Here is a 26,273-nt window from a genome sequence, read left to right on the forward strand (position 1 = left end):
CGCGCGTCGTCCTCGGGGGTCATTGATATTCACAGCAAGCCATAAAGGGTCGTTGATATAAGTAAAAGTTTTAGAGTATAGCCAGGGTCACCTATGATGTGTATGAATAATGTATCAGTAATTTGTCAGTAACACAGAAACCCTGTCCGTACAATGAATTTAACTTTGTAAGTACTGTAGGGCTACAATATCACCCAATGAGCAATTTGAGTAAGTCCAGCACAAATATAATGAAATAAACCACACACAAACATCAATATGAAATAAGAGAAATATTACATTTTTAATTTATCATTATTTTCATTTTAAAGATTTATAGGTTGGTTTCGGCTGTTGTTGACATCATACAATATCCCCAGGTTCAGTAATTTCTAAAAACATTCATGAGGTGTGTAAAGGTATAAAATAGGTCACCACCAAAGTAAAGACGGGTCAGTTCACACACTTCCTGGAACATATACATAAAAAGGTATGCATTTGTCCCTATGCATTTCACACATACACATTTATAAAATACACTTTAAAAGTGGTTATTTGTTCAACTTATGGTCGTAATTGGGTCTCTTTTTGTTCTCGCATTATCATGAAAACTCTCAAAGTTCCAAAAAGCAAAACTATGTCAGCCTACAAGTCTTTCACAGAAAGACTATAGAAAGGCAACAAAGTCACTCAAATATACCCTGCCTTTGCACACAAGGAAAAGAGCAGCTACACTCATCCCTTGATAGAAAAAAAGAAGTGACAAAAACAATGGTGCCTCCAGATGTATTCAACTCCAACCCCTTCCCCCTACATCCTATGCGCTTGTCCAGGGATGTACTCATTCAGACCATGACCGTAGCAAACCGTTTTGCATGGAAACCGTTTACTCCAAACGAAAATCCTTTCCAATGAAAACAAGAGTTTCTATTGGACCAATTCAGGTAAGTCTCTCCCTGCTTCATTCTGCTTGCTTCTGTTGGCTTCTAGTGAAAACACCTCAGATCTGTTAATATTGGTAAAGTCTTGGCAAAATGGCAACAATGCCATCTGGCTATCAGAGGGCATTGATGGAGCAGTCACCATATTGTTTACACCTATTAAATTCTCTCAAATCTACACAAGTGCCTAGGAGGAAAGGGCAAGGGTCTCATTTGGGATTCAGGCGCTTAAGGTCAGCACTGTCTGCAGGTTTTCATCCTCGTTTTTATATCAGCAGCTGGTTTAGAACATGGAAACCATTGGGTTATGTCACAAAGCAGGATCAAAGAGGTAGCAAGATAATGTTTCAAAAATGTCCTCAAACAACTCCATATTTCCTAGTTCAAAAAGCAAGAGGGTGTTGAATTTGAAAGGGTCCAAGTAAGGGATAATCCATAACATCAACAGCCATGTATGAATGTTTATCCAAGTTAGCTAGCTGACTTAATGATAATGCTTTGTGATATACACAACCACTGACATGAATGGACCAGTAACTGGGAAGAAAGAGAACCAGCAGACACTGCGTTCCGCACGGCCCTGACGTTGAATGCCCTGGCCGTAAACCATAACTTAGGGTGATAGTGAAAGGGGATAAATAAATTATAATAAAGATAGTAGTAATATCAACAAGTGTACGTTTATGTCAAATCACACAGTCAGAATCAAAATAAAATAAGGATTCTTCAGGATTATTATTCATTGCAGAATACCTATGGCATTTAGCATCTACAGTCATCACTCCTTTACATCATCGGTCAGGGAAAAACAAAAAAACAAGTGGATGCCGCTGTCTGATTGTTGTACTCATCCTCTGCTTCTTCTCACCTTGTGTCTGTTTGGGTAGTTTTTCCATCGCTACGGCTCTTATTGGTTGCCATGGCACAGGGTGGTACGCTACCAACCAATGACCATGTCCTTTTTCAGTTTCTTAGAAAAGTTTAACTATACTCCTGTTCCTTCTTTCAGAACTTTGTCTCTTATGTTCCCCCCATCCTCAATATTTTATATTGCCATCAGTTTCGGAGAGAGAGAAGGGGAACAGTAAGGAGTGTGTCTCCAATGTCCGCACAAGGAAACGGTCTATGCCAGTATGACATACTCCCAAAAACAGACAAAAAAATTGTAATAAAACGTTAAACTTTCATTTGAGTTTTTCAAAAGCGGACCTCTCATCTCATTACAACATCACTGGTTAATCATCTATATAAAAAAACAGGGAGCAGAGATGAAAGAACTGAATATAAACAGGGCAAAGTGCAAGGGAGGATGGAGGGATGCAACAAGGTGCTGTTGACGAGATACACATTGGCAATATGGAAGCCGTGATAAGAAAAGAGGGGGTCCAAGATCATGCTCCTGAGTCCACTAAGGAGGGACACCAGTGAGTGAAACGCTAAAAGGAGGAAGAGGAGAGAGGGGGGCTGGGTAGTGGGGTAAGGAGAGAATAGCGGAGGAGAATAGAGGAGAAGGGAAGGCTAGCTCCAGAGGGCTGCGTAGTTGCCGTGAAGGCCCGAACACAGCGGTCCGCCGGCCACAAACAGCTTGGTGCCGGAGTCGTCGTAGCAGTGTGTGTACACGGCGTTGGGAAATGAGTTGATGTCCGAGAAGTAGCTCCTCCACGTCTCGTCATGATTCTGAGGGAGAACGAGAGAAACAGGTGTGAGGGGAGGGGATGACATCAATGTTTCCCCTATATGCATTTAAATTGTGGCCTCCACTGGGGGGGATGGAGGGGGATATATTTCCAGGATGGTAAAAAGTATTCCAGTGTAAACTTCAACCAGATATAAAGCATGTAGAAAAATTATAACGGAGCAATATATATTTTTTTTAAAGATCCTTTTTGAGACTGCTGCTGAAAACAAGGGTGAAAGAACACTGAGGGGGAAATGGTTCTTGTCGTCTTGTGCTAGCATCTTGTCAAGGCAGGTCCAAGATAGACTATAAACACATGAGGTCAGGAGTCACTGAATTATAGTTTCTTTTAGTGTACCCTAAAGTCAGCTGTTCATAAATATGTTCCGTGTCATGATAGTATTGTCAATAGTCACAATCTAGAAATGCTGGAGTAACCAGTATTTCATGCCATTCTTACAACAGCATTAAGGAGATGCACTTTATATACAAAAGTGTGTGCACACTTTCAGCCACACCAGTTGCTGACAGGTGTATAAAATCGAGCACACAGTCATGCAATCTCCATAGACAAACATTAGCAGTAGATTGGCCTTACAGAAGAGCTCAGTGACTTTCAACGTGGCACCGTTACAGGGCGCCACATTTCCAAAAAGTCAATCCGTCAAATTTCTGCCCTGTTATTGTGAAGTGAAAACTTCTAGGAGTAACAACGGCTCAGCCGCGAAGTGGTAGGCCACACAAGCTCACAGAATGGGACCGTCAAGTGCTGAAGCTCGTAGCATGTGTAAAAATCGTCTGTCCTCGGTTGCAACACTCACTACCGAATGCAGTGCCAACTGTAAAGTTTGGTGGGGAAGGAATAATGGCCTGGGGCTGTTTTTCATGGTTCAGGCTAGGCCCCATTAGTTCCAGAGAAGGAACACTACAACATCCAATGACATTCTAGACGATTCTGTGCTTCCAACTTTGTGGCAACAGTTTGGGGAAAGCCCTTTCATGTTTCAGCATGACAATGTTCATACAGAAATGGCTAGTGGGGATCAATGTGAAAGAACTTGACTGGCCTGCACAGAGCCCTGACCTCAACCTCATTGAACATCTTTGGGATGAATTGGAACGCCGACTGCGAGCCATGCCTAATCACCCAACATCAGTTCCCGACCTCAAGAATGCATGTGGCAAGTCCCTGCAGCAATGTTCCAACATCTAGTGGAAAGCCTTCCCAGAATTGTGGAGGCTGTTATAGACCAACTCCATATTAATACCCATGATTTTGGAATGAGATTTGTGAAGAGCAGGCGTCCACATACGTTTGGTCATGTAGTGTACTACAAACAGACCAGCACAGGCTGCTCCTCCCAATCCATGCAGAGGCAGGTATTCACACAGGGTTAATGAACTGGGGACACCTGAACCAGCAGATCTACTAAACTGTGAAAATGTGGATATAACATCAGAGAGGGGAGAGATATTCACAGATCTCTCAGCCATCAATAGCAGTGAGAACGTTAAAAAAAAATGTACACTGGGGCTACAACACGTTGACCCAAGCACGGCTTATGGAGGACAGGTGATTATGACTTTTACTGCCACTCTGTACTTCACATATGGAAAATTACAATTCCATGTGGTGTATCGTGAAGTCAAACCACTCATTGCCCCCTGACAGTATCAGACTGGGCTTAGTTAATCTCCAACCTGAAGTGCATGCAGTCCAGCATGAGGCCCCTGAGCAGACTGAATACCTGTTTGACTGTAGCACAGTGGGTAAGCTACCAGCCATTTACCACATGCGGTTGGATGACTGTTTACCCCACAGTGTGGGCTCCCAGAAGTATGCCACTCTCCATGAAGATACTACTGCACTGTTGGAGCTAGGAACACAAGCATTTTGCTACACACGCAATAACAACTGGTAAAAATATGTACATTTGATTTGAAGGAAAAAGTGATCAAGGAGATAAACCAAATGGAAGGACAAGATCTCATCACGAGAGAAGAGGCCATGGAATTGGTCTCAGCCATGGTGGCTGTAAAGAAAAAGGATAGAAGAGTGAGAATATGCATTGATCCAGTCCATCTCAACAAAGCACTCCTCAGGCCACATCATCCCATGAAAACAGTGGAGCAGGGGATCTCAGACGTGCCTGATGTAAAGCTATTCTTCATGTTGGATGCCAAGTTTTGGTTCTGGCAGATGATAGACAGGATAAAAGCTCTTAATCTCAAACTAAATCCAGACAAATGTCACTTCAGGGTCTCAGAGGTCCAGTATGTATACCCAGTATGTTCCCAGAAGAGTGGAGGCTGTATTAGCAGCAAATGGGGGAGCAACTTCATATGAATGCCCATGATTTTGGAATGAGAAGAGGTGTCCAGATATTTTGGCCATGTAGCGTAAATAGTAATAGCAGGACACTTCAAGTTAAAAGTTCCTGAGATGGGTATACAAAAGGGGAATAATAAATAAAATAATCATACCAGCCAGCCCTTCCCTGTGGTGAGTTTGAGGATGCCCTCTCCTGGGCGCTGCCGGAACCCGCCGGCCGGGCTGGAAGGGTCCTCCAGGAACCTCTGGGCTCTGATGTCATAGAACAGCAGGGAGCCCTGGCCTGTGCCCACAGTCACTATGTGTTCATAGAAACTCACCGAGCGGATGCCTGTGAACGAGCACACACAAACAAGTTAATACCTTGCCTTTAATAGCTTTATAAACGTCTTTAAAAAAGCTGTAATAAATGTATTTCAAAAGTACTGCCTCTGCACTTCATTGTAATGCTGCGTTCAAATGCTACTCGGAAACTCGCATTTCCCAGTTGGTGAAGTCGTAAATACGACATCAGTGTGTCCAAGTGCTTTTGAATTCGGAACAACTCTTCAACCAATGATATTTTAGCTAGTTAGCTAACGTTGCTAATAATAATAATAATAATAATAATAATTTAGCAAGCTGACTAACGTTGCTAATAATAATAATTTAGCTAGCTGGCTAATGTTGCTAATAATAAATCTAGCTAGCTAACGTTCCTAATAATATTTTAGCTAGCTGGCTAACGTTGACAATATAGCCAAACTAACTACATTATTCACATTAAAATAATGTACAAATAATGTAAATGGATTTGTTTAATCATCTTTTGGTTGAAAAGGACAGTGATGAAACGGCACAACTCGTAAATTCGGGTTTCATTATTTTCTCCCGCCTTTCCAACTCGTAATCCCGACATGGAGGGCCATTCAAGTGAAATTTCAGAGTTGGTAACTCCTATTTCCGATAATTCCGACACCACTTGAAGGCAGCATAAGTGCAGAGCGGGTCTTGGCGAATGTTTGGATTTTGTTTTGCTTCTTGGTGGAATGTGTTTGTAGTACCTCGTGTTGCCTCTGGAAAAATGGAATGAAATGAAAGTTACAGAAAGTTTACAGAATGTATGCTATAGTGTTCTATATACCCTGTGTGTGTCAAACATTGTAGTGTGGTGTCAATTCCTTACCACTTCCCCTCTCCCGAGAGCTGACTGATTTGATGTTGTGAGTGGGCTGCCGGGGGTCTAGGAAGGACACATGGGCCTGAGAGCCCACCGCATACACCGACCAGTCCTGACCGTATGCCAGACATACATTCTCCTTGCAGTGAGGCAGCTTTGTGGACAGCAGCTATGAACAACATATACACAGGCTTGTTAGACAGGGATAGACATGTACAGTACCAGTCAAAAGTTTGCACACACCGGGGCCTCCCGAGTGGTGCAGCGGTCTAAGGCACTGAATCGCAGTGCTAGCTGCGTCACTACAGATCCTGGTTCAATCCCAGGCGGTGTTCCAGCCGACAGCAACCGGGAAACTCAATATGTGCAACTCAATATTAGGAAAGTGTTCCTAATCTTTGGTATACTCAGTGTGTTGTAGGCCACATTTCTAATAATAGCCTATGTAAATAGGCCTACTCTACATGTTGCTGCTTTCATAAGATTTGTTCAGCTGTAAGTTCTTTTGACTTCTCATAAAAATGTTCCATCTTGATATCGTTTGCTAAATTTCACTTATTGTTCCCTCTAATATTTTCCATTCAAAATAGAGCTGTGATGTAAAGTCAGTCTATAGGCAATTTTCTAATTGTTCCCATTTGAAAGCTGCAATGTTTGGACATGACACTATTAGCCTATTTGGGAAATACTCTAAATAAATAACTTGTCTTAATGGTTTTGATAGGCTATCAATAGGATTTGGCTTTTGGCCGTTTGGTTGGCAACGGGAAGGAGGGATGCATGCATCCTTTATTTTATAATAGACTAAGCCTTGCCCAACTAAGGTTTGTTCAAACGACTAGTTTGATTTTTCTATCTCGCTATTGTTTGTTCTACCTCTAATTATTTCCTTAGGCCTATCATGTTTTCAGGCTATTCAAAAACAACTTCAAACTTAGAGAGCCTAGAACTCAGCTTGATAAATTAATAGTTTAATAATGAAATAGCACGGCGGAAGAAAGACAGCATGCATAAAAAATTAAGTCATATATATATCAAATGGAGAGAAAATACCAAATGTGGATTTTAAAATAATTAAGACACCAGAGTGTCCTCTATAAAAACTAAAATAGGCTTCAGATGAACTGACATTGAGAGAAAGATAAAAACATTTGACTGGACATTCTGCGCTGCTTTGGTGAAAATCTTATCTCTGTCTACATTGTTAAGTTGCATTCTGTAAATTGTTATAACATTTTTAAATACAGTACATTCGGAAAGTATTCAGACCCCTGGACTTTTCCCACATTTTGTTATGTTACAGACTTATTCTTCTATTGATCAAAAATGGGGGGTGGTGCCTAGGTTCCTCCAGACATGATGCTTGGCATTCAGGCCAAAGAGTCCAATCTTGGGTTCATCAGACCACACATGGCCTTTAGATGCCCTTTTGGCAAACACCAAGCAGGCTGTCATGTGCCTTTTTACTGAGGCTTCCATCTGGCCACTACCATAAAGGTCTGATTGTTGGAGTGCTGCAGAGATGGTTGTCCTTCTGAAAGGTTCTCCCATCTACACAGAAGAACTCTGGAGCTCTGTCAGAGTAACCATCGGGTTCTTGGTCACCTCCCCAACCAAGGCTCCAACCAAGGCTCTTCTCCCCAGATTGCTCAGTTTGGGCTTTCAGACAACTCTAGGATGTCTTGGTGGTTCCGATCTTCTTCCTTTTAAAAATGGAGGCCACTGTGTTCTGGTATCTTTCCCAGATCTGTGCCTCCACTGATTTCTTAGACCTCATGGCTTGGTTTTTGCTTTGACATGCACTGTCAACTGTGGGACCTTATTTAGACAGGTATGTTTCTTTCCAAATCATGTCCAAACAATTGAATCTACCACAGGTGTACTCCAATCAAGTTGAACAAACATTTCAAGGATGATCAATGGAAATAGGATGTACCGGAGCTCAAATTCAAGTCTTATAACAAAGGGACTGAACAACTATGTGCGCTAGGGTTTGGCGATGTTACAATGGTATCAGATATCGAAGACGATTGACAGCCATCGTCGATTTCAAATAGTCTGTAACACACAGTAAAGAGCTGACCGGGCAGCCCACAGCAGGCCCTGCCAAATGTCCTATTCCTTTGCTTTGGCATGCATAACCTACATTTTGTTACATTACAGCCTTATTCTAAAATTGATTAAATAAATACAAATCCTCATCAATCTGCACACAATACTCTATAATGACAAAATGAAAACATCCTTTAAGAAATTCAAATAAAAAAACAGAAATTTCTTATTTGCACAATCGTCTTGACCAGAAATGTTTGGTATGCAAGGACATTCAACAAAAATGCAGTACTGTTTAATATTGACTCATGACGACACCAGCCAAGTCTTCATAATCTCATATGTCCCCAAACAAGTACACAGTCACTGAACCAAACAAGCATTGCTATGCAAAGCGTAAACAGATATACTCAAACAGACCTTGCTCAAGTTTTGCTCTGCCTTCCAAAGGTGGAAATAGCCATCCAGGGACACTGCACCGAGCTCCTGAGAGAAGGCAAAACAAGATAGTGTGTAGGTCCCCGTAAGTACAGGGCTATAGTACAACACAGATTCTTACTAGAGAACACAGGCTGTGGTTTGCCTCAGAGGTCTAGGAGGGAGGTATGTCTGACCTTGTGGTTGTTGTTGAAGGCCAGGGCACGCACTTTGCAGTTGTAGGGGTTGGTGTATTCCTTGGGGATGTCCTCCAGGGCACGGTGGGAGATGTGGGAGTAGCAGGGGACCCCCTCTTCGTCCTGCTGTCTCATGGAGTGGCTCAGAACCACCTCAGACACCTCCCACAGCCCCATTGAACCGTCCCGGGACCCTGAAGAACAGCAGCACATTGATTGGTTGGGTGATTTTATACAGACACAATATTACACACATAAAAAAACTATCGCAGATGAACAATAGTGTGAAGGTTTTCCTATGGCTTAGCAGTGTGTCACCTGACACAGCCATTCTGTCGCTGATCCACGCAATGGAGAAGATCCAATCTTTATGGCCATCCTGAAAAACAGAACTTGTTTCAATGTATGATCAGGCTTGCTTAGGCTGTCTCAGCCACCAGTGCTGTCCCACTTTGTGTAGCTCAGTACCAACACACCAAGAAGAGAGGGGAACCACTCACATCCCCCACGCAGACGGGATCCAGGGTAGGAAGCCGGTAGACGGCCAGGCTGTTAGGGTTGTCTCCGCCGGTGGCCAACAGAGAGCCGGAGGGGTTAAGCTCGATGGCGTGGATCCCACAGCCTTGCTGGTCCAGCCCAGACACTGAGCCACTACCAGGGAGGAAGGGGGCCCCTATTGTACCCGCAACCCCCCCGGGGGCCCCTCCTCCGCCGTGTCGGTCCTTCAGCATTGGGATACGGGTGATCTGCCCTGTCAGAACATCTGCCACAAATAGCTGGGGAGAGGAAGAAAGAAATCTGGTAAGAGAAAAAGTTAAATGGTCTGGATTCATTGGGGGTCACATTTTTTTGGTTCATAATAGGTCAGTTCAAGGTTTTCCAGTTAACAGCAAATGTTTATACACTTTTTTCCATTTTGAAAGAAGAAAGCAGAGTAGAGTAAAACAAGAGGCCAATGTCTCACCGTATTGCACTTGGTTCCACACACCACCTGGCGGTGGTTGAGCCACTGGGAGGCAAACACCTTGTTGAGGCGGCCAAGGGAGAACTCCCGCTCCTTGAGGATGCCCGGGAGGCGGCCAGCAGCAAAGCCCCGCAGGCTACGCTGGAGCCGCCACTCATGCTGCTGCTGCGGCCGAAACTCTCGGCCCCGGAGCGCACACACCACCGAGCACTGACTACGCCACCACTGTTGAGCGTGCCGGGACGAGGAGGACACACGCGTCCGCTTGCTCGCCGACTGGCACCAGGCCACCTGACGGAGGAGAGAGAAAGAGAGGAGAAAGGTTAGTACAAGGTTTAAATTACATGAACAGCATCAAGTCAATCAAGAACACTGACTATTTAGAACAAGGTCATTCCAAGTGAATATGGAACAACATTTTCATTACATTTGCCATGCTCCTGCAATTCAATAAACAAAGTTGTATTTTAGGCTAGAGAACGTATCTTTGACAGTTTGACTTTATGTGCATGTGTCTGTGTCGCTTCACAGTCCCTGCTGTTCCATATGGTGTATTTTTATCTGTTTTTTAAATCCGATTCTACTGCTTGCATCAGTTTCCTGATGAGGAATAGAGTTCCACATAACCATGGCTCTATGTAGTACTGTGCGACTCCGATAGTCTGTTCTTGGCTAGGGGATTGTGAAGAGACCTTTGGTGGCATTTCTTGTGTGATATGCATGCGTGTCCGAGCTACGTGCTAGTAGTTTAAACAGACACCTCGGTACATTCAGCATGTCAACACTTCTTACAAAAACAACTAGTGAGGAAGTCAATCTGTGCTTCAATTTGAGCCATGAGAGGTTTATATGCATATCATTAATGTTAGCTCTGCGTGTTCATTTAAGGGCCAGACGTGGTGCCCTGTTCTGACCCAATTGTAATTCCTTCTGTGGCACTTGACCACACAACTGAACAGGAGTCCAGGTGTGACAAATATATAGCATGTAGGACCTGCCTTGCGGTTGTTAAAAAGACAAAGAAACCATTTATTATGGAGAGACTTCTCCCCATCTTAGTTACTGTTGTATCAACATGCTTTGAGCATGACAGTTAACAATCCAGGATTACCACATTTATTATAATTAGTTTAGGTTTAGGATTTAGTGAATGATTTGTCCCAAATACAATGCTTTTATTTTTTAGAAATAGTTAGGACTAACTTATTCTTTCCACCCATTCTGAAACTAACTGCAGCTCTTTGCTAGGTGTTGCAGAGATTTCACTCGCTGTAGTAGCTGATGTGTAGTGTTGAGTCAGCCACATTCATAAACTTTACACTTTGCTCAAAGCCAGTGGCATGTCGTTAGTAAAGATTGAAAAAAGTAAGGTGCCGAGACAGCTGCCCTGAGGAATTCCTGATTCTACCTGGATTATGTTGGAGGCTTCCATTAAAGAACACCCTCTGTGTACTGTTAGACAGTTAACTATTTATCCACAATATAGCAGGTGGTATAAAGCCATAACACATACGTTTTTCCATCAGCAGATTATTGATCATAATGTCAAAAGCCGCATTAAATCATGCCTAAATTTGCTAATCTTGCCAATGAAAAAAAAATATTAAAAGTAATTGGCAATATCAGTGGGTTTTGTGATGAATGAGCCATCTAATTTAATGAATGACAGAGCTGAGTTTGCCCTTTTGCCCAACATTTGATTTAAGGTGCTCCAAAGCTTTTACTACCATTCATCTTTGTTTCATAGAATAGTTAATTATTTCTATTCACCTTAGTCACATACTGCAAATTGAGAAATTATGTTTGCCAATCGGTTGTGCTGCCAGACTTATTTGCCTCATCCCTCTCAACCATACAATTTTTCAATTGCTCATCAATAGTCATTTCTTAAATGGGTGCATGCTTATTAGTAACTGGAATAAGAAATGTAATAAATATGTCAAGTGCAGTGTCTGCTTGCTCCTCATTACACACTACAGACCAACAAATATGAATTACATCAAAAAACAAACGAATCACTACAAAACTTCTATGACCTCATACACTATATACTGGAACTTTTATACCTTCCTATTGATATCACGTGTGGTCCTCCCACTACAACTCGCCAGGAAAGCATGCAGTTTATTAGGCTACAGATTAAATAAGTTATCATCACACGGTGGTGAAAGTGCAAGGTGATGAGCTTGATGCTCCTTTCCAATAAATATCGAGGGACTTATTCTGGTGACATCGGTGCTTGGCTGCCTTTTGACAAATAAACAATCTTGCTCTTTTTAATCTCCTCATGTAGGCTATACATGCACTCTAGTCAACAGTGTGCCGATACAGTACCTCATCTGCGCGCTTTCAGCTAGAGCACACGTGCCAATACCAGAGGGGACACATGCTATATAAAGCTTCTTTCTTTTTTAGATCAGTAGAGTTAAAAATGCAATGGAAACCCATTGAATTTGTATTCCTTATTCAGTAGATGGGATTTGAACCTCAAAGGGTATTTTTATGTGCACTATGTCATCACGCACTGCCGTTTACCTGCAACAACTATTTAATGGAAACATCTCTGGTGGGAAACTGTGCATGTTGATTTGATGCAGATTTGAGAATATTCGCATGAAAATCTGTCACCAATTGGATGGAAACCTAGCTATTGAGAAGTTAACCTTTCTAACGATACACTTCTTATATCTCAACTCGAATTGTGAGCAGAGCAGACTACAAAAATGTGAGTATCAATGAACATTGATTCTGGGAAATAATTCCTCAGTTTGTCGCACTCTGCATTGCGATACCAATAGAAGCATTTTAGCCAAAGACTGCTATACTTGCTGTTTAGTCTGCGTTTTTAAAATAACCATAAAGCACAATTATATAAGGAATTGTCAACTCGTTCTCGTTCTGAGAAATAAGGTATGCTACTCGACTTCAACACGGACAGGCTAGCATGCTGTTCAAACAGTTGGAAACGGACAGACGGGTGTGTTCATAACAATTCAACTGTTCTGCCTTGTAAGCTACAAAATAGATCCTAGTTGGCTAAACTTGAAATATAATGATTACCTGGCAACCCACGAGCATGTGGGCTTGTGCTTGAGATAGTTTATGAGACCTGTGTTAATTAAGCAATAAGGCGACGCAATGCGGAGTGCCTGGAAACAGCTCTTAGCCATAGTATATTGGCCATATACCACAAACACCCGAGGTGACTTATTGCTATTATGAACTGGTTACCAATGTAGAGCAGTAAAAATTAGGGATGCACGATATATTGGTAAGCATATCGGAATCGGGCGATATTAGCTAAAAATGCCAACATCGGCATCAGCCCGATGTCTAATTCAACGGAGATATGCAAAACCGATGTCAAAGCTGTATATACCGTAGGTAGATGACGTAATGACAACACAAAAAAAAACTATAGCTCTACACAGCATTCCTAACCTAGCCCACAATGTCTGCGGTGTGGATCGAGCAGTCAACAAGTCAAGCAGTCATTCGAAAGAGTAAGAAAATTTCAGCGAGACAACTTAATGGTGAAATCCATTAAAGCCAAAATAATGGAATTCATTGCCCTTGAAAATTAACCATATTCTGTCGTGGAAGATGTTGGCTTTTGCCGACTGGACGAGCACTGGTACACCTTACCAAGTAGGCGCTATTTTTCAGATGCTGCTCTACTGGAGTTACAGCGATGTCAGCCCCATGAGCATTATGAGTCTGATAGCACAGTGGGTCGACTAGGATTTTGTACTGAGGTAAGCCGTATTGCATGCTCAAGAATGTGCCGGTTCTCATACTGCTGCAGCCATTTCAATGGCATTTGAGAACATGTTTGAAACATGAACACTCCGAGCTCCATTCGAACAACTGACTCGAGAAATAAGCTCAACTGCATCTGCAGCAGGCGTCATACCATGTCATGGCATTGAAATGCCTGCTCAACAAAAATGCCAACAGACCATCAGGTTAAGTCGAAAGAGACTGAAAAAGCGATGAGGTGGCATTCTCTCTGAGCCTCTATTGTGTCACCACCATAGTCGATGCCAGGTACAAGGACCGCTACTTCGATGCAGACAAGAAACAGAGTTTACGTGAAATGTTAAAGACACAGCTGGACAAGATGGAAACGGACACAGTGACAGCGTGTATGTACCGACGAAGAGGACACGGACAGAGCTGAAACTTCACTGCTTGACATGCATGATGAAATCCTGGTTGAGACTAAACAAATGAACAACGAAACAGCACAGCAAGTAAGTGAAATAAATAGGTTTTGATTATGTTTTACTGGTAATACTCCCTCACCAACTTCAAACATCAGCTAGCTGAGCAGCTAACCGATCGCTGCAGCTGTACATAATCTATTGGTAAATAGCACACCCATTTTCACCTACCTCATCCCCACAGTTTTTATTTATTTACTTTTCTGCTCTTTTGCACACCAATATCTCTACCTGTACATGATCATCTGATCATTTATCACTCCAGTGTTAATCTGCAATATTGTAATTATTCACCTACCTCCCCCCATGCCTTTTGCACACATTGTATATAGACTCCCCTTTTTTCTCTGTGTTACTGACTTGTTAATTGTTTACTCCATGTGTAACTCTGTGTTGTCTGTTCACACTGCTATGCTTTACCTTGGCCAGGTCGCAGTTGCAAATGAGAACCTGTTCTCAACTAGCCTACCTGGTTAAATAAAGGTGAAATATATATATATATTTTTAAATAATAAAAAATGGGGACATAGCTGCAGGCTGCATCACATCCGCAGTGATTGGGAGTCCCATAGTGCGGCGCACAATTGGCTTAGCGTCTTCCGGGTTTGGCCCAGGGTACGCGGTCATTGTAAACAAGAATTTGTTCTTACCTGACTTGCCTAGTTAAATAAAAGGTTACTTAAATATATTTAAGTTTTAAAAAACGCAAATGCCAACAAAATAACTTTTTGGTCATTGTGTGTGTCAACTATTTAACTGTACTAGAATGCTTAAAAGGCTGGTAAAAATGAAAAAATATCGTTATCGTAACTTTTTGGCAAGGAAAACGTATATCGGCCAAAACTTTAATATCGGTTCATCCCTAGTAAAAAAATACACGTTGTCATACCCATAGTATACGGTCTAATATACCACAGCTTTCAGCAACTCAGCATTCAGGGCTTGAACCACACTGTTTATAATTGTCTTTATACCATAGCATTGTTGAATACTTGTTCCTGATTGTCTTGAGTATTTTAGAGGACGGATTATTCCCCTATAAACACACTGTATATTTACATGGTAGAATTCAATAGCTATAGTTCATTCTTACATGTTCTATTTTAAGCTGTTTTTAAAAGCAAAAGTAAAATTGAAAACATTACTGACATTATTAAAAATCGAATTCAACAATGGCAGGCTAGGACAGATGGTTTGGTTAGCAAAACGAGCAAGTCTGTTTTGGTTACCTTGACAACTACTGTAGCTATCTATTAAACTTGCTAGCTCCTTCTGGCTCCCAAGTGGTGCAGTCTATGGCACTGCATCTCAGTGCAAGAGGAGTCACTACAGTCCTTTGTTCGAATCCAGGCTGCATCACAATTGGCCGTGAGTTTGAGTCCCATAGGGCAGCACACAATTGGCCCAGCGTCGTCTGGGTTTGGCCGTAATCGTAAATAAGAATTTGTTCATAACTGACATGCCTAGTTAAATAGATGTTTAAAAAATTCAATAAAAACAGGTGTCATTCGTGCAGGCCAACTTCTTGGTCGTCAATTCATACTTACATTGTTGTAACATAGGAACTAACAGTGTTATTACTTGGACATTAATGCAGTATGGGCTTTGTATGTGGTCGTGGTACATCAACATGGGAACACGATGCCGGATGTGGCACTGAATTTGGGGGCAATAATTTAACAACTCTTTTACATACACTTTAATTCACAAAAATGTTTGCCTAACCAACCACATGGATATAGTCTAAAATAAGAACTGAAATAGAGTTTAACGCAACTGCATTCGGTATACAACATATGGCTTAACCACCCTTATCCAGTCGAATAGGACATAACCTAGCTAAAATTCATATGATTTTACACAGCTACTGAAATTGTATTCCATTCTCAGAATGATTATTCTATATATTTTTCCATCCATCAACTACGATCCAATATTACATCCCGTGTTTAGGAAAAAGCATTAATGGTTGTAGGCCTAGGGCCTAACCAGAAACACTCGTCCAATTTAACTAGCTAACTAAATTAGCTTGATAACTAACCAGTTAGAGACACGGTTCATGTAATGAAAAAAGACAGTCAAACGACAAAACTTTTAAAATAGAAACATGAACTAGCATAAGCTAAGCACACTGGCCAGTGAGCTAGCTAACGTTAGTCATGGCATTCTAGCTAGTAACACGGATTGAGTTCCTTAGGAAGCTAACGTTAATGTTACTAGTTATCTAGTTACTGTAAGGTTACACTTAAAAAATGGACGTGGTTTTTTTTATCTGCGTGGCGTTAGCTATCGAGCTAAATTCGCTACGAATATGTTAGTAGTTAGCTAGCTCAACCAGTCAAGGCAAAGTGGTAACGTTAGCTAGCCAACTAGGCTAACCAAGATTTGCTCGAATGGCTAACGGCAATTGACTCAAACACCAGTCTGTTTCCTCATACCTGTTGTTGTTGGTCCTTGGACTCCCCTGCCTTCCTTTTCCTGCTAACTGTTTTTCTCGCCATAATCTGACACACACAAATCCCTCACCCACATGGAGGCCAAATAATGACGCTAAGTACTGGGTCATATAATGGCGATAAGCTATTTTGTTGTCTTGCTCCGAGTGTAGCAGCGCCCGGCGACGTGGAAGGACGATCACATAAGGGTGAGGTTGACGAGCGAGCTTCCCTTCCACTCCGGCCTCCGAAACTCAAACTCTAGCTACGCGCGTAGATTAGCTTGTAACCTACTCAAATGTGTTTCGGTCGAGGAGCCAAGATATGAGACTCCCCTACAGTACAAATCGATTTTTATATTTTATCCAATTGTTCTTTCTTTACAAATCGCGTCACCAACGGCAACAACATTCTGCCGCGCGCAGCCGCAGTCAAGTTAAACATCAACAAAAACAAGGTCGAACGTGCATGTTTACGATAAAACGTACGCGTTCACGAACCATTTGTCATTTGCGTCATATCATTGCTCCAATGATTTATTGAAAAAGCACAATATTTTTTCAATTAAGAGTTCATGCAAACATCAAATGTATGATACTAACAGATTACATTGATCGTGCCAAAATAAATGTGCATCACATAGAATATATTGTAATATTTCCTGGACAGGGAATCCCCCCAAAACACTATAGAGAAGTCACTCTGTAACAGGCTGACAGCACCCCTCGCGTCGCATGCGCGAGCGTTGCAACATAAATTTAGAAATCTATATTATATATATATATATATGCCATTTAGCAGACGCTTTTATCCAAAGCGACTTACAGTCATGTGTGCATACATTCTAATATTATTCAATTATTGCGCCAACGAACATCTGCGTTGCCAAGGGCTAACACTATTCCACTAACCCAAACCAGCTGTGCCTGTGCGCCATCGTGCACAAATGTATTTTGTCCCCCCACCAAACGCAATCACTACACGCAGGTTAAAATATCAAAACAAACTCTGAACCAATTATATTAATTCAGGGACAGGTCAAAAAGCACGAAACATTTATGGCAATTCAGCTAGCTAGCTTGCACGAACTAATTTGTTATTTTTAGCTAGCTTGCTGTTGCTAGCTAATTTGTCCTGGGATATAAACACTGAGTTGTTATTTTACCTGAAATGCACAAGGTCCTCTAATCTGCCAATTAATCCACACATAAAACGGTTAACTGAATCGTTTCTAGTCATCTCTCCTCCTTCCAGGCTTTTTCTTCTCTTGACTTTATATTGCGGGGAGGCAGGGTAGCCTAGTGGTTAGAGCATTGGACTAGTAACCGAAAGGTTGCAAATTCAAATCCCTGAGCTGACAAGGTACAAATCTATCTGCCCCTGAACAGGCAGTTAACCCACTGTTCCTAGGCCGTCATTGAAAATAAGAATTTGTTCTTAACTGACTTGCCTAGTAAAATAAAGGTAAAAATTAAAAATTGCGATTGGCAACTTTCATAAATTAGGTGAATTACCACCACTGACTTTGTTTGTCTTTCAGTTGCCCACATGGGTATAACCAATGAGGAGATGGCACGTGGGTACCTGCTTCTATAAACCAATGAGGAGATGGGAGAGGCAGGACTTGCAGCGCGATCTGCTTCAGAAATAGAACTGACATCTATTTTAGCCCTTGGAAACGCAGACGCTAGTTGGCACGTGCGAGCAGTGTGGGTGCAATATTTGAATAACATAGATATCGAAATAGATTTTGCAACGCTCGCACACGCTCGCACACCGTTTCAGCTCCGTCTTGCCGAGGTTCAGCTTGAGGTGGTGATCCGTCATCCACACTGATATGTCTGCCAGACATGCAGAGATGCGATTCGCCACCTGGTCATCAGAAGGGGGAAAGGAGAAGATTAATTGTGTGTCGTCTGCATAGCGATGATAGGAGAGACCATGTGAGGTTATGACAGAGCCAAGTGACTTGGTGTATAGCGAGAATAGGAGAGGGCCTAGAACAGAGCCCTGGGGGACACCAGTGGTGAGAGCGCGTGGTGAGGAGACAGATTCTCGCCACGCCACCTGGTAGGAGCGACCTGTCAGGTAGGACGCAATCCAAGCGTGGGCCGTGCCGGAGATGCCCAACTCGGAGAGGGTGGAGAGGAGGATATCTCAAAGTGCTGTACAGAAACCCAGCCTAAAACCCCAAACAGCAAGCAATGCAGGTGTAGAAGCACGGTGGCTAGGAAAAACTCCCTAGAAAGGCCAAAACCTAGGAAGAAACCTAGAGAGGAACCAGGCTATGTGGGGTGGCCAGTCCTCTTCTGGCTGTGCCGGGTGGAGATTATAACAGAACATGGCCAAGATGTTCAAATGTTCATAAATGACCAGCATGGTCGAATAATAACAAGGCAGAACAGTTGAAACTGGAGCAGCAGCACAGTCAGGTGGACTGGGGACAGCAAGGAGCCATCATGTCAGGTAGTCCTGGGGCATGGTCCTAGGGCTCAGGTCCTCCGAGAACAAGAAGCTGATTTAACAGCAAGGCCATTACAAAGGTGCATCTGGTGCTGGGGACAATAAAAGGCCACTCTAAAATGTGTAGTTTTGTCATACAACACAATGCCACAGATGTCTCAAGTTTTGAGGGAGCGTGCAGTTGTCATGCTGACTGCAGGAATGTCCACCAGCGCTGTTGCCATAGAATTGAATGTTCATTTCTCGACCATATGCCGCTTCCAACGTCATTTTAGAGAATTTGGCTGTACGTCCAACCACCCTCACAACCTCAGACCACGTGTAACCATGTCTGTCCAGGACCTCCACATTCGGCTTCTTCACCTGCGGGATCATCGTATTTCTGTCTGTGGTTAAAACCTCATTCTGATTGGCTGGACCTGGTTCCAAAGTGTGTGGGCCTATTCCCTTTGAGAATGGATAAGTTATTAATTACACTTTTGGAAGATGTATCAATACACCCAGTCACTACAAAGATTCAGGCGTCCTTCCTAACTCAGTTGCTGGAAAGTATGGAAACCGCTCTGGGATTTCACCATGAGGCCAACAACAACGGTGACTTTAAAACAGTTACAGAGTTTAATGGATGTGATAGGAGAAAACTAAGGATGGATGAAAACATTGTAGTTACTCCACAATCCTAACCTGATTGACAGAGTGAAACGATGTAAGCCTGTACAGAGTGCAAATATTCCAAAACATGCATCCTGTTTGCAATAAGGCACTAACATTAACCTTCAAAGAATGTGGGATAGAAATTGACTTCATGTCCTGAATACAATGTGTTATGTTTGGAGCAAATCCAACACATCACTGAGTCCCACTCTACATATTTTCAAGCATGGTGGTGGCTGCATCATGTTATGGTAAAATAAAGTGAATAGCACCAAGCACAGACTAAATCTTAAAAGGAACACTTGGTTCTGTCTGCTTTCCAACAGACACTGGGAGACAAATTCACCTTTTCAGCAGGACTATAACTTGAAACACAAGGCTAAATATACACTGGAGTTGCTTACCAAAACAACATAGAATGTTCCTGAGTGGCCTTGTTAAAGTTTATTTAAATTGGCTTGAAAATCTATAGCAAGACTTGGAAATGGCTGACAAGCAGTGATCAACAACGAACTTGACAGAGCTTGAACAATTTTTAAAATAATCATTTGCAGACCTACCCAGAAAGACAAAAGGTCTAACATGTATTGATTGACTCAGAGAGTTCAATACTTATCTAATGAAGATACACTGAGTGTACAAAACATTAAGAACACCTTCCTAATATTGTGTTGAACCCCCCTTTTGCCCTCAGAACAGCCTCAAATCATGGGGGCATGGACTCTACAAGGTGTCAAAAGCATTCCACAGGGATGATGGCCCATGTTGACTCCCACAGTTGTGTCAAGTTGGCTGGATGTCCTTTGGGTGGTGGACCATTCTTGATATACACAGGAAACCGTTAAGAGTAAAACAATTAAAAAAGCAGCATTGCAGTTCTTGACACAAACTGGTGCGTCTGGCACTTACTACCATACCCTGTTTAAAGGCACTGACTACCATACCCTGTTTAAAGGCACTTACAGTTTTTGTCTTGCCCATTCCTCCTTTGAATGGCACACACACAATCCATGTCTCAATTGTCTCAAGGCTTAAAAATACATATTTAGCCTGTCTCCTCCCCTTCATCTACACTGATTGAAGTTGATTTAAAAAGTAACATCAATAAGGGATCGTAGCTTTCACCTGGATTCACTTGGTCAGTATGTCATGGAAACAGCAGGTGTTCATAATGTTTTGTACACTTGTTTTTTTTTAATGAATTTCTTACAAATGTTAGACTTTTTTTCCACTTTGACAAAGCATTGTGTAGATCGTTGACAATTTTTTTTAAATTAAAAAATCTATTTTAACCCCACCTTGTAACACAACATGTGAAAAAAAAGTCAAGGGGTGTGAATACTTTCTGAAGGCACTGTTTGTGTGCAGCAATGCTTGATTGTGTGTTTGATGTTAACAGACAGGTCTATTTTCTGGGTGACCTGAAAATTGACTGATTAGCTACTATCTGTCCTCTCAAGACGAAGCTTCTAACTGTGACTAATGTATGTAATATGATCCAGGTTATCGCACAACCAACAAGAGTGCATACCAATAGTGTTAGATGTGAAATCCAGTTGTATTGATCATATCTTCACTAATGCTGCTGAGCTTTGCTCCAAAGAAATATCAGTTCCCACTGGCTGTAGTGACCATAACATTGTGGCAATAACAAGGGAAAGCCAAAGTGCCTAAGGTTTGGCCTAAAGTAATACAGTGGGGAGAACAAGTATTTGATACACTGCCGATTTAGCAGGTTTTCCTACTTACAAAGCATGTAGAGGTCTGTAATTGTTATCATAGGTACACTTCAACTGTGAGAGATGGAATCTAAAACAAAAATTCAGAAAATCACATTGTATGATTTTTAAGTAATTAATTTGCACATGCGAGCGGTCTGGTCAGCATGTTAGGCAGAATATGAGTCATTCTGTCAATGAAAGGGATATTTGGTCAATAGAATAAACAATCATGGCATCAAAAGCCTGCAATTTCACATTACCACAGGTATCAACTGATGAAGTGCTCAAAGAGTTCATGTGCTTACCTGAGGAAAAGTCACCTGGGCTCGATCTCATTGACAAAAAATGACTGACTAGCAGCACCCTATATTGCAGCGCTAATTAAGCTTATTTTTTACTCCCATTACTCAAGGGAAGGTTTCCGAAATGATTGGAAGCATGCAAAATTGTGTCCAATTCCAAAAGACAAAAAAAATACTTTTTAGTGTATCAAAAAGTAGCCTACTGTCGTCATTTAGTAAGATTTTGGAAGCAATTGTCAGTAACCATGTATGGGAGTATATAGAACAAATGAAAATGCTCAAAGCCTACCAGCATGCATACCGTACGGATCACTCGACTGTTGATTTAACAGATCAATAACTTAGGGCAATAACTTAACTTAACTTAACTCAATAACTTAGGGCCTGGTTGCATGAAACATCTTCAGTGTATCCCTTAAGGATTTACCTCAAGGAATAATTTCCCCTTACCTAGGGGAATTGTTTAAGGCGGTTGCATAGGGCCGCGCAAACGTTTTCCTTAGGTAATGGCATACTTAAGGGGTTTTACTGTAGTTTGAAGGCATGTATGGCAGAAATTGTCTGGTTACCACGATTCACTGTATGAAGGTGATCTCGTCAAATAAAATCACATTTATTTTAGGAGATCACAAAATAGAACTTCTACATTCAAGACAGGATGTTTCTTGGAGTTACTTTTTTCTCAACAAGTTTCTATTACTTTCTAGCATGTCAGGTGAGCTTACATAGTAGGTAGCTTGCAAGCTAGCCAGGTAGCCATGGATTGTGCACATTCCATTGTTTAGCTAAGTAGCTAGCCAGCTATACACCTAGCTTTCTGGTAGATATTTTCCATTTGCAACCAGGGCAGAGGAAAGCAACATTCAACTCCAAAAATGATATTTAAATTGACACCCATACTGAATGAAGCACTTAAGGGACCTCATGGGCATCCTTAACATTTTCCACTTAATTTAAGAGGTAAATTAGCTGTAAAATGTTGTACTTGCTGTATAGAATTGTTTTCCCTCTATTGCTATCCAAATATATGGCAACCATGTTTGCTGATGATACCACTGTCTATGTAACAGGCAATTCTGTAGGGCAGCTGAAAGAGGCTCTTGAAGCTGACATAAGTATTTATAATTGGATAACCCAGAACAAATTAGTGCTAAATATAAAAGGAAACCAAGGCAATGCTAATATGTACGAAGAGGAGAAGGAAGACGCTACCCTCCTTACAGCTGACAGTTGGCGGGACACCCATAGAAGAGGATTTAGAGACAGGGCTGTTTGTTGTTTAGCAGCACACAGTCTCTCTTATTCATCACACATTTCACAGCTCTGCAACAAAATCAGAACCTCGTGTATTCACAGGATTGTGAAATATATGCCAGAGCAAATTTTAAAACAAACCTCAAGCTCTCATCCAAAGTCAAATTAACTACTGTACTGCTCTGTCATCTGGAGTAATGCAAGTGTTGGTGACCTAAACAGACTGCAGATAGCGCAAAATAAGGCAGCCAGAATGGTTCTATAATGTGGTTACAAGAGGTCTTCCAAAGAGTTACATAATGCACTCAAATGGCCGACTGTCAAGGAACTGACAGAAAATACACAAATCCTTTTTCATAAAATTAACCACCAACCGGTATATAGGATAAACTGAATATGGTGAAAGACAAACGCTGTCGTAACACAGAGCAGAACCGTGGCCTCCTTTAGACCACCAAACGCCAAATTAGAGCTGGGCAAGATAGCTTTTAGTTTCAGGGCAGTAAAGACCTGGAACGTCTTGCCAGAATGTTCCAAAAACTTGCCAAATAGTTGTTTTAAGAGATAAATTCACAAATGTCTTCAATAACTGGAGTTGGTCTTTGAGGATATTGTAATATGTTATGTTTAAATTCATATATGCACATGAGGTTCTGGGGGGTCGGGGGGTGTATTATGTATAACTCGTATTATGTATAGGTAATGGGAATGTGAGATCCTAATAAAATTTAAAAAAACTGTTAGAGCCCTCTGGATTGATGATGAATTGAAAAACTGCATGGTTCAAAGAAATTATGCCTAAAAGGTGGCAAAGAAGTCAGGCTGCTCAGCTGATTGGTTGACATAACTTAAATTGAGAAATGTTGACTAAACTTAACAAAAAAAAAGAAATTCTATTACAAAACCAAGATAAATGACATAAAACACATTGGAAAAAGACTTGAGTACCTGATACCATGGGCAGAAAGCCAAATTAATCTCCATCGTTCATTGAAGTTGATGGGTCATTTCTAACAAAATCTTTCAATATTACCAATCACCAGAGTGGTGCAGCAGTCTAAGTCAATGCAGTCCCTGGTTCGAATCCAGGCTGCATCACATCCGGCTCTAATTTTGAGTCCCGTAGGGCGGTGCACAATTGTCCCAGCGTTGGCCGGGGTAGGCTGTCATTGTAAATAAGAATGTATATATTTCAATTACTATTTCACTAGGAAAGTGAAATGACAACATTTTATTTTTGTATAAAATATCTAATAATGAATGAATTTGGTCAAGTTAATGTGGGAGGTGGAAAAACAATTGTTATCCATAAGCTGCCAGGTATAGACAACATTGATGGGATACTATTGAAAATGGTAGCAGACTGAATTTCCAACCATATTTGCTATATCTTTGGCTAAAGCTTAAATGTGTGTGTGTCCACAGGCGTGGAAGGAAGCTAAAGTAATTCCACTGCCTAAAAATAGTAAAGCCCAATTTGCTGGCTCTAACAGCTGCCTGCTCTTAGTAAACTGATGGAGAGAATTGTGTTTGCTATTTTTCAGAGAACAAATTAACTGACTTTCAGTATGCATATAGAGAAGGGCACTCAACTTGTACTGTTCTGACTCAGATGACAGTTAATTGGTTAAAATACATGGATAATAAGATGATAGTTGGAGCTGTATTGTTAGATTTAAGTGCAGCTTTTGATGTTAATGATCATAAATTGTTATTGAAGAAACTCACTTGCTATGGCTTTACATCAAATAGTTGGGAGAATTATTTATGCAATAGAACCCAGTGTTCTTCAATGGAAGCTTCTCTAACAGCAGATATATACAGTGCGATGTCCATTAAGAGTAACAGCCAAAGGCAACTGTCCTATCTATTTTTACAATTGATTTGCCACTGGTCTTACACAAAGCTAGAATGACTATGTATGTGGATGATTCCATTACATTTCATCACCCAGTGAGCTCATTGACATTCTAAATAAGGAATTACAGCCAGTCACAGAATGGGTGATAATAATAAACGGGTCTCAAATACAACTAAAAGCATTGTATTTGGTTTAAAACATTCTAAGACCTACACCTCAACCATTGAGCAAGTTGAGGAAGCTAAATTCCTAGGTATAACATTGGAAGCTCAATTATCATGGTCAAGTCATATTGACAAAGTGGTTCTGAAGTTGTTTAAAAATATATATATTTATGTTCTGTTTTTTGGCACAACAATAACTTGTACTAGCTGTTCAGGCTCTGGTCTTGTCCCATCTTAATTACTGTCCGTTAATATGGTAAAGTGCAGCAAAAGAAAGATCTCGAAAAGCTACTGCTGACTCATAACAGAGCAGCACACCTTTCCGTTAACTGCACATACAGAACTAACATCAACAACATGCATGCCAGTCTTTCCTGGTTGAGGGTTAATGAGAGATTAAGTGCTTCTCTACTGGTTATGAGATGTAATGATTATTCCAGATTGTCTGCATAATGAAATAAAATTCAGCTCAGACACCCATATATTATCCACAAGATATTTACATTTAAGTAATTTAGCAGACACTCTTGTCCAGAAGGATTTATAGCATTCATCTTAAAATAGCTGGGTGAGACAACCACATATCACAGTCACTAGTAAGTACACAATGAAGTATCTATCAGCAAAGTCAGATATAGTAAGGGGGAAAGATTCAAGTGCGTGTTAGTTCACAAAAGGCTTTTGGAAATATAACACTCAACAAAAATATAAAAACGCAACAACTTCAAAGATTTTACTAAGTTACAGTTCATATAAGGAAATCAGTCAATTGAAACAAATTCATTAGGCCCTAATCAATGGATGGGAATACAGATATGCACGTATGCACATAAAAAAGAAAGGAGGACCAAGGCACTCTTCATATATATATATATACTTTATTAAAATGCCTTTATTAGTATGGCATGTTCAATAGAAACAGTTTTTTTTTTTAAACCGACACGTTTCGGCTGCATGGCCTTCGTCGGGGAGTACCAAAAAACGGAATACAAAGCTTTTCAATTAGCCCTAATTGGAAGAGGGAGTGGTTACACAATTGATTGGACACACCTAGTAAGCAATACTATACACATTAAAAGGTGAAATACTGTAGCTATGTTATCATAAAAATACAACTCCAAACTAGAAGTATCAGAACACTAAAGGGTAGTTCTAACCTTAAATATGACTGGGAGAAGTGTCAAGAAAAAGAAAGCTATATATTCCATAGTACACAGCAAAACATGAACAACAGTCGAACCATAGCTGAGGGAAATTGAGCAAAATGTCCACTAGATGACAGCAAATGGACCCATCACAACCCTACAGGAAGGGTGAGAAATCCATATCTTCATTTAAACCAGGGTATTTAGTGGCCTGTAGTTTGTAAATCCATATCTTCATTTAAACCAGGGTATTTAGTGGCCTGTAGTTTGTAAATCCCAAAACTTTCCCTTTGGTTTAACTGTTTAAGACGGTCCCCTTTTATAATAGAGGC

At 41.1% G+C, this 26,273-nt stretch overlaps 1 protein-coding gene across 2 annotated transcripts; it reads right to left on the reverse strand.

Annotated features, from left to right (window-relative positions):
* Positions 1–259: 259 nt before the first annotated feature.
* On the reverse strand, positions 260–16,832 carry LOC118400541 (DDB1- and CUL4-associated factor 12-like). Of its 2 annotated transcripts, XM_035797496.2 has the most exons (9): positions 16,381–16,831; positions 9,720–10,010; positions 9,256–9,531; positions 9,074–9,134; positions 8,756–8,949; positions 8,562–8,627; positions 6,096–6,258; positions 5,083–5,261; positions 260–2,597 (listed from the first exon to the last, which is right to left on the reverse strand). In XM_035797496.2, the coding sequence occupies exons 1-9, from the start codon at positions 16,441–16,443 to the stop codon at positions 2,439–2,441; spliced, it is 1,452 nt and encodes a 483-aa protein (XP_035653389.1). In that variant the 5' UTR covers positions 16,444–16,831; the 3' UTR covers positions 260–2,438. The 2 variants fall into 2 exon arrangements, with proteins under 2 accessions (XP_035653389.1, XP_052329827.1); XM_052473867.1 differs by lacking the exon at positions 260–2,597 and having other exon boundaries at positions 5,119–5,985; positions 16,381–16,832.
* Between the last annotated feature and the right edge of the window lie 9,441 nt (positions 16,833–26,273).

Source organism: Oncorhynchus keta, chromosome 21, assembly GCF_023373465.1.
Source record: "Oncorhynchus keta strain PuntledgeMale-10-30-2019 chromosome 21, Oket_V2, whole genome shotgun sequence".
Lineage (NCBI taxonomy): Eukaryota > Metazoa > Chordata > Actinopteri > Salmoniformes > Salmonidae > Oncorhynchus > Oncorhynchus keta.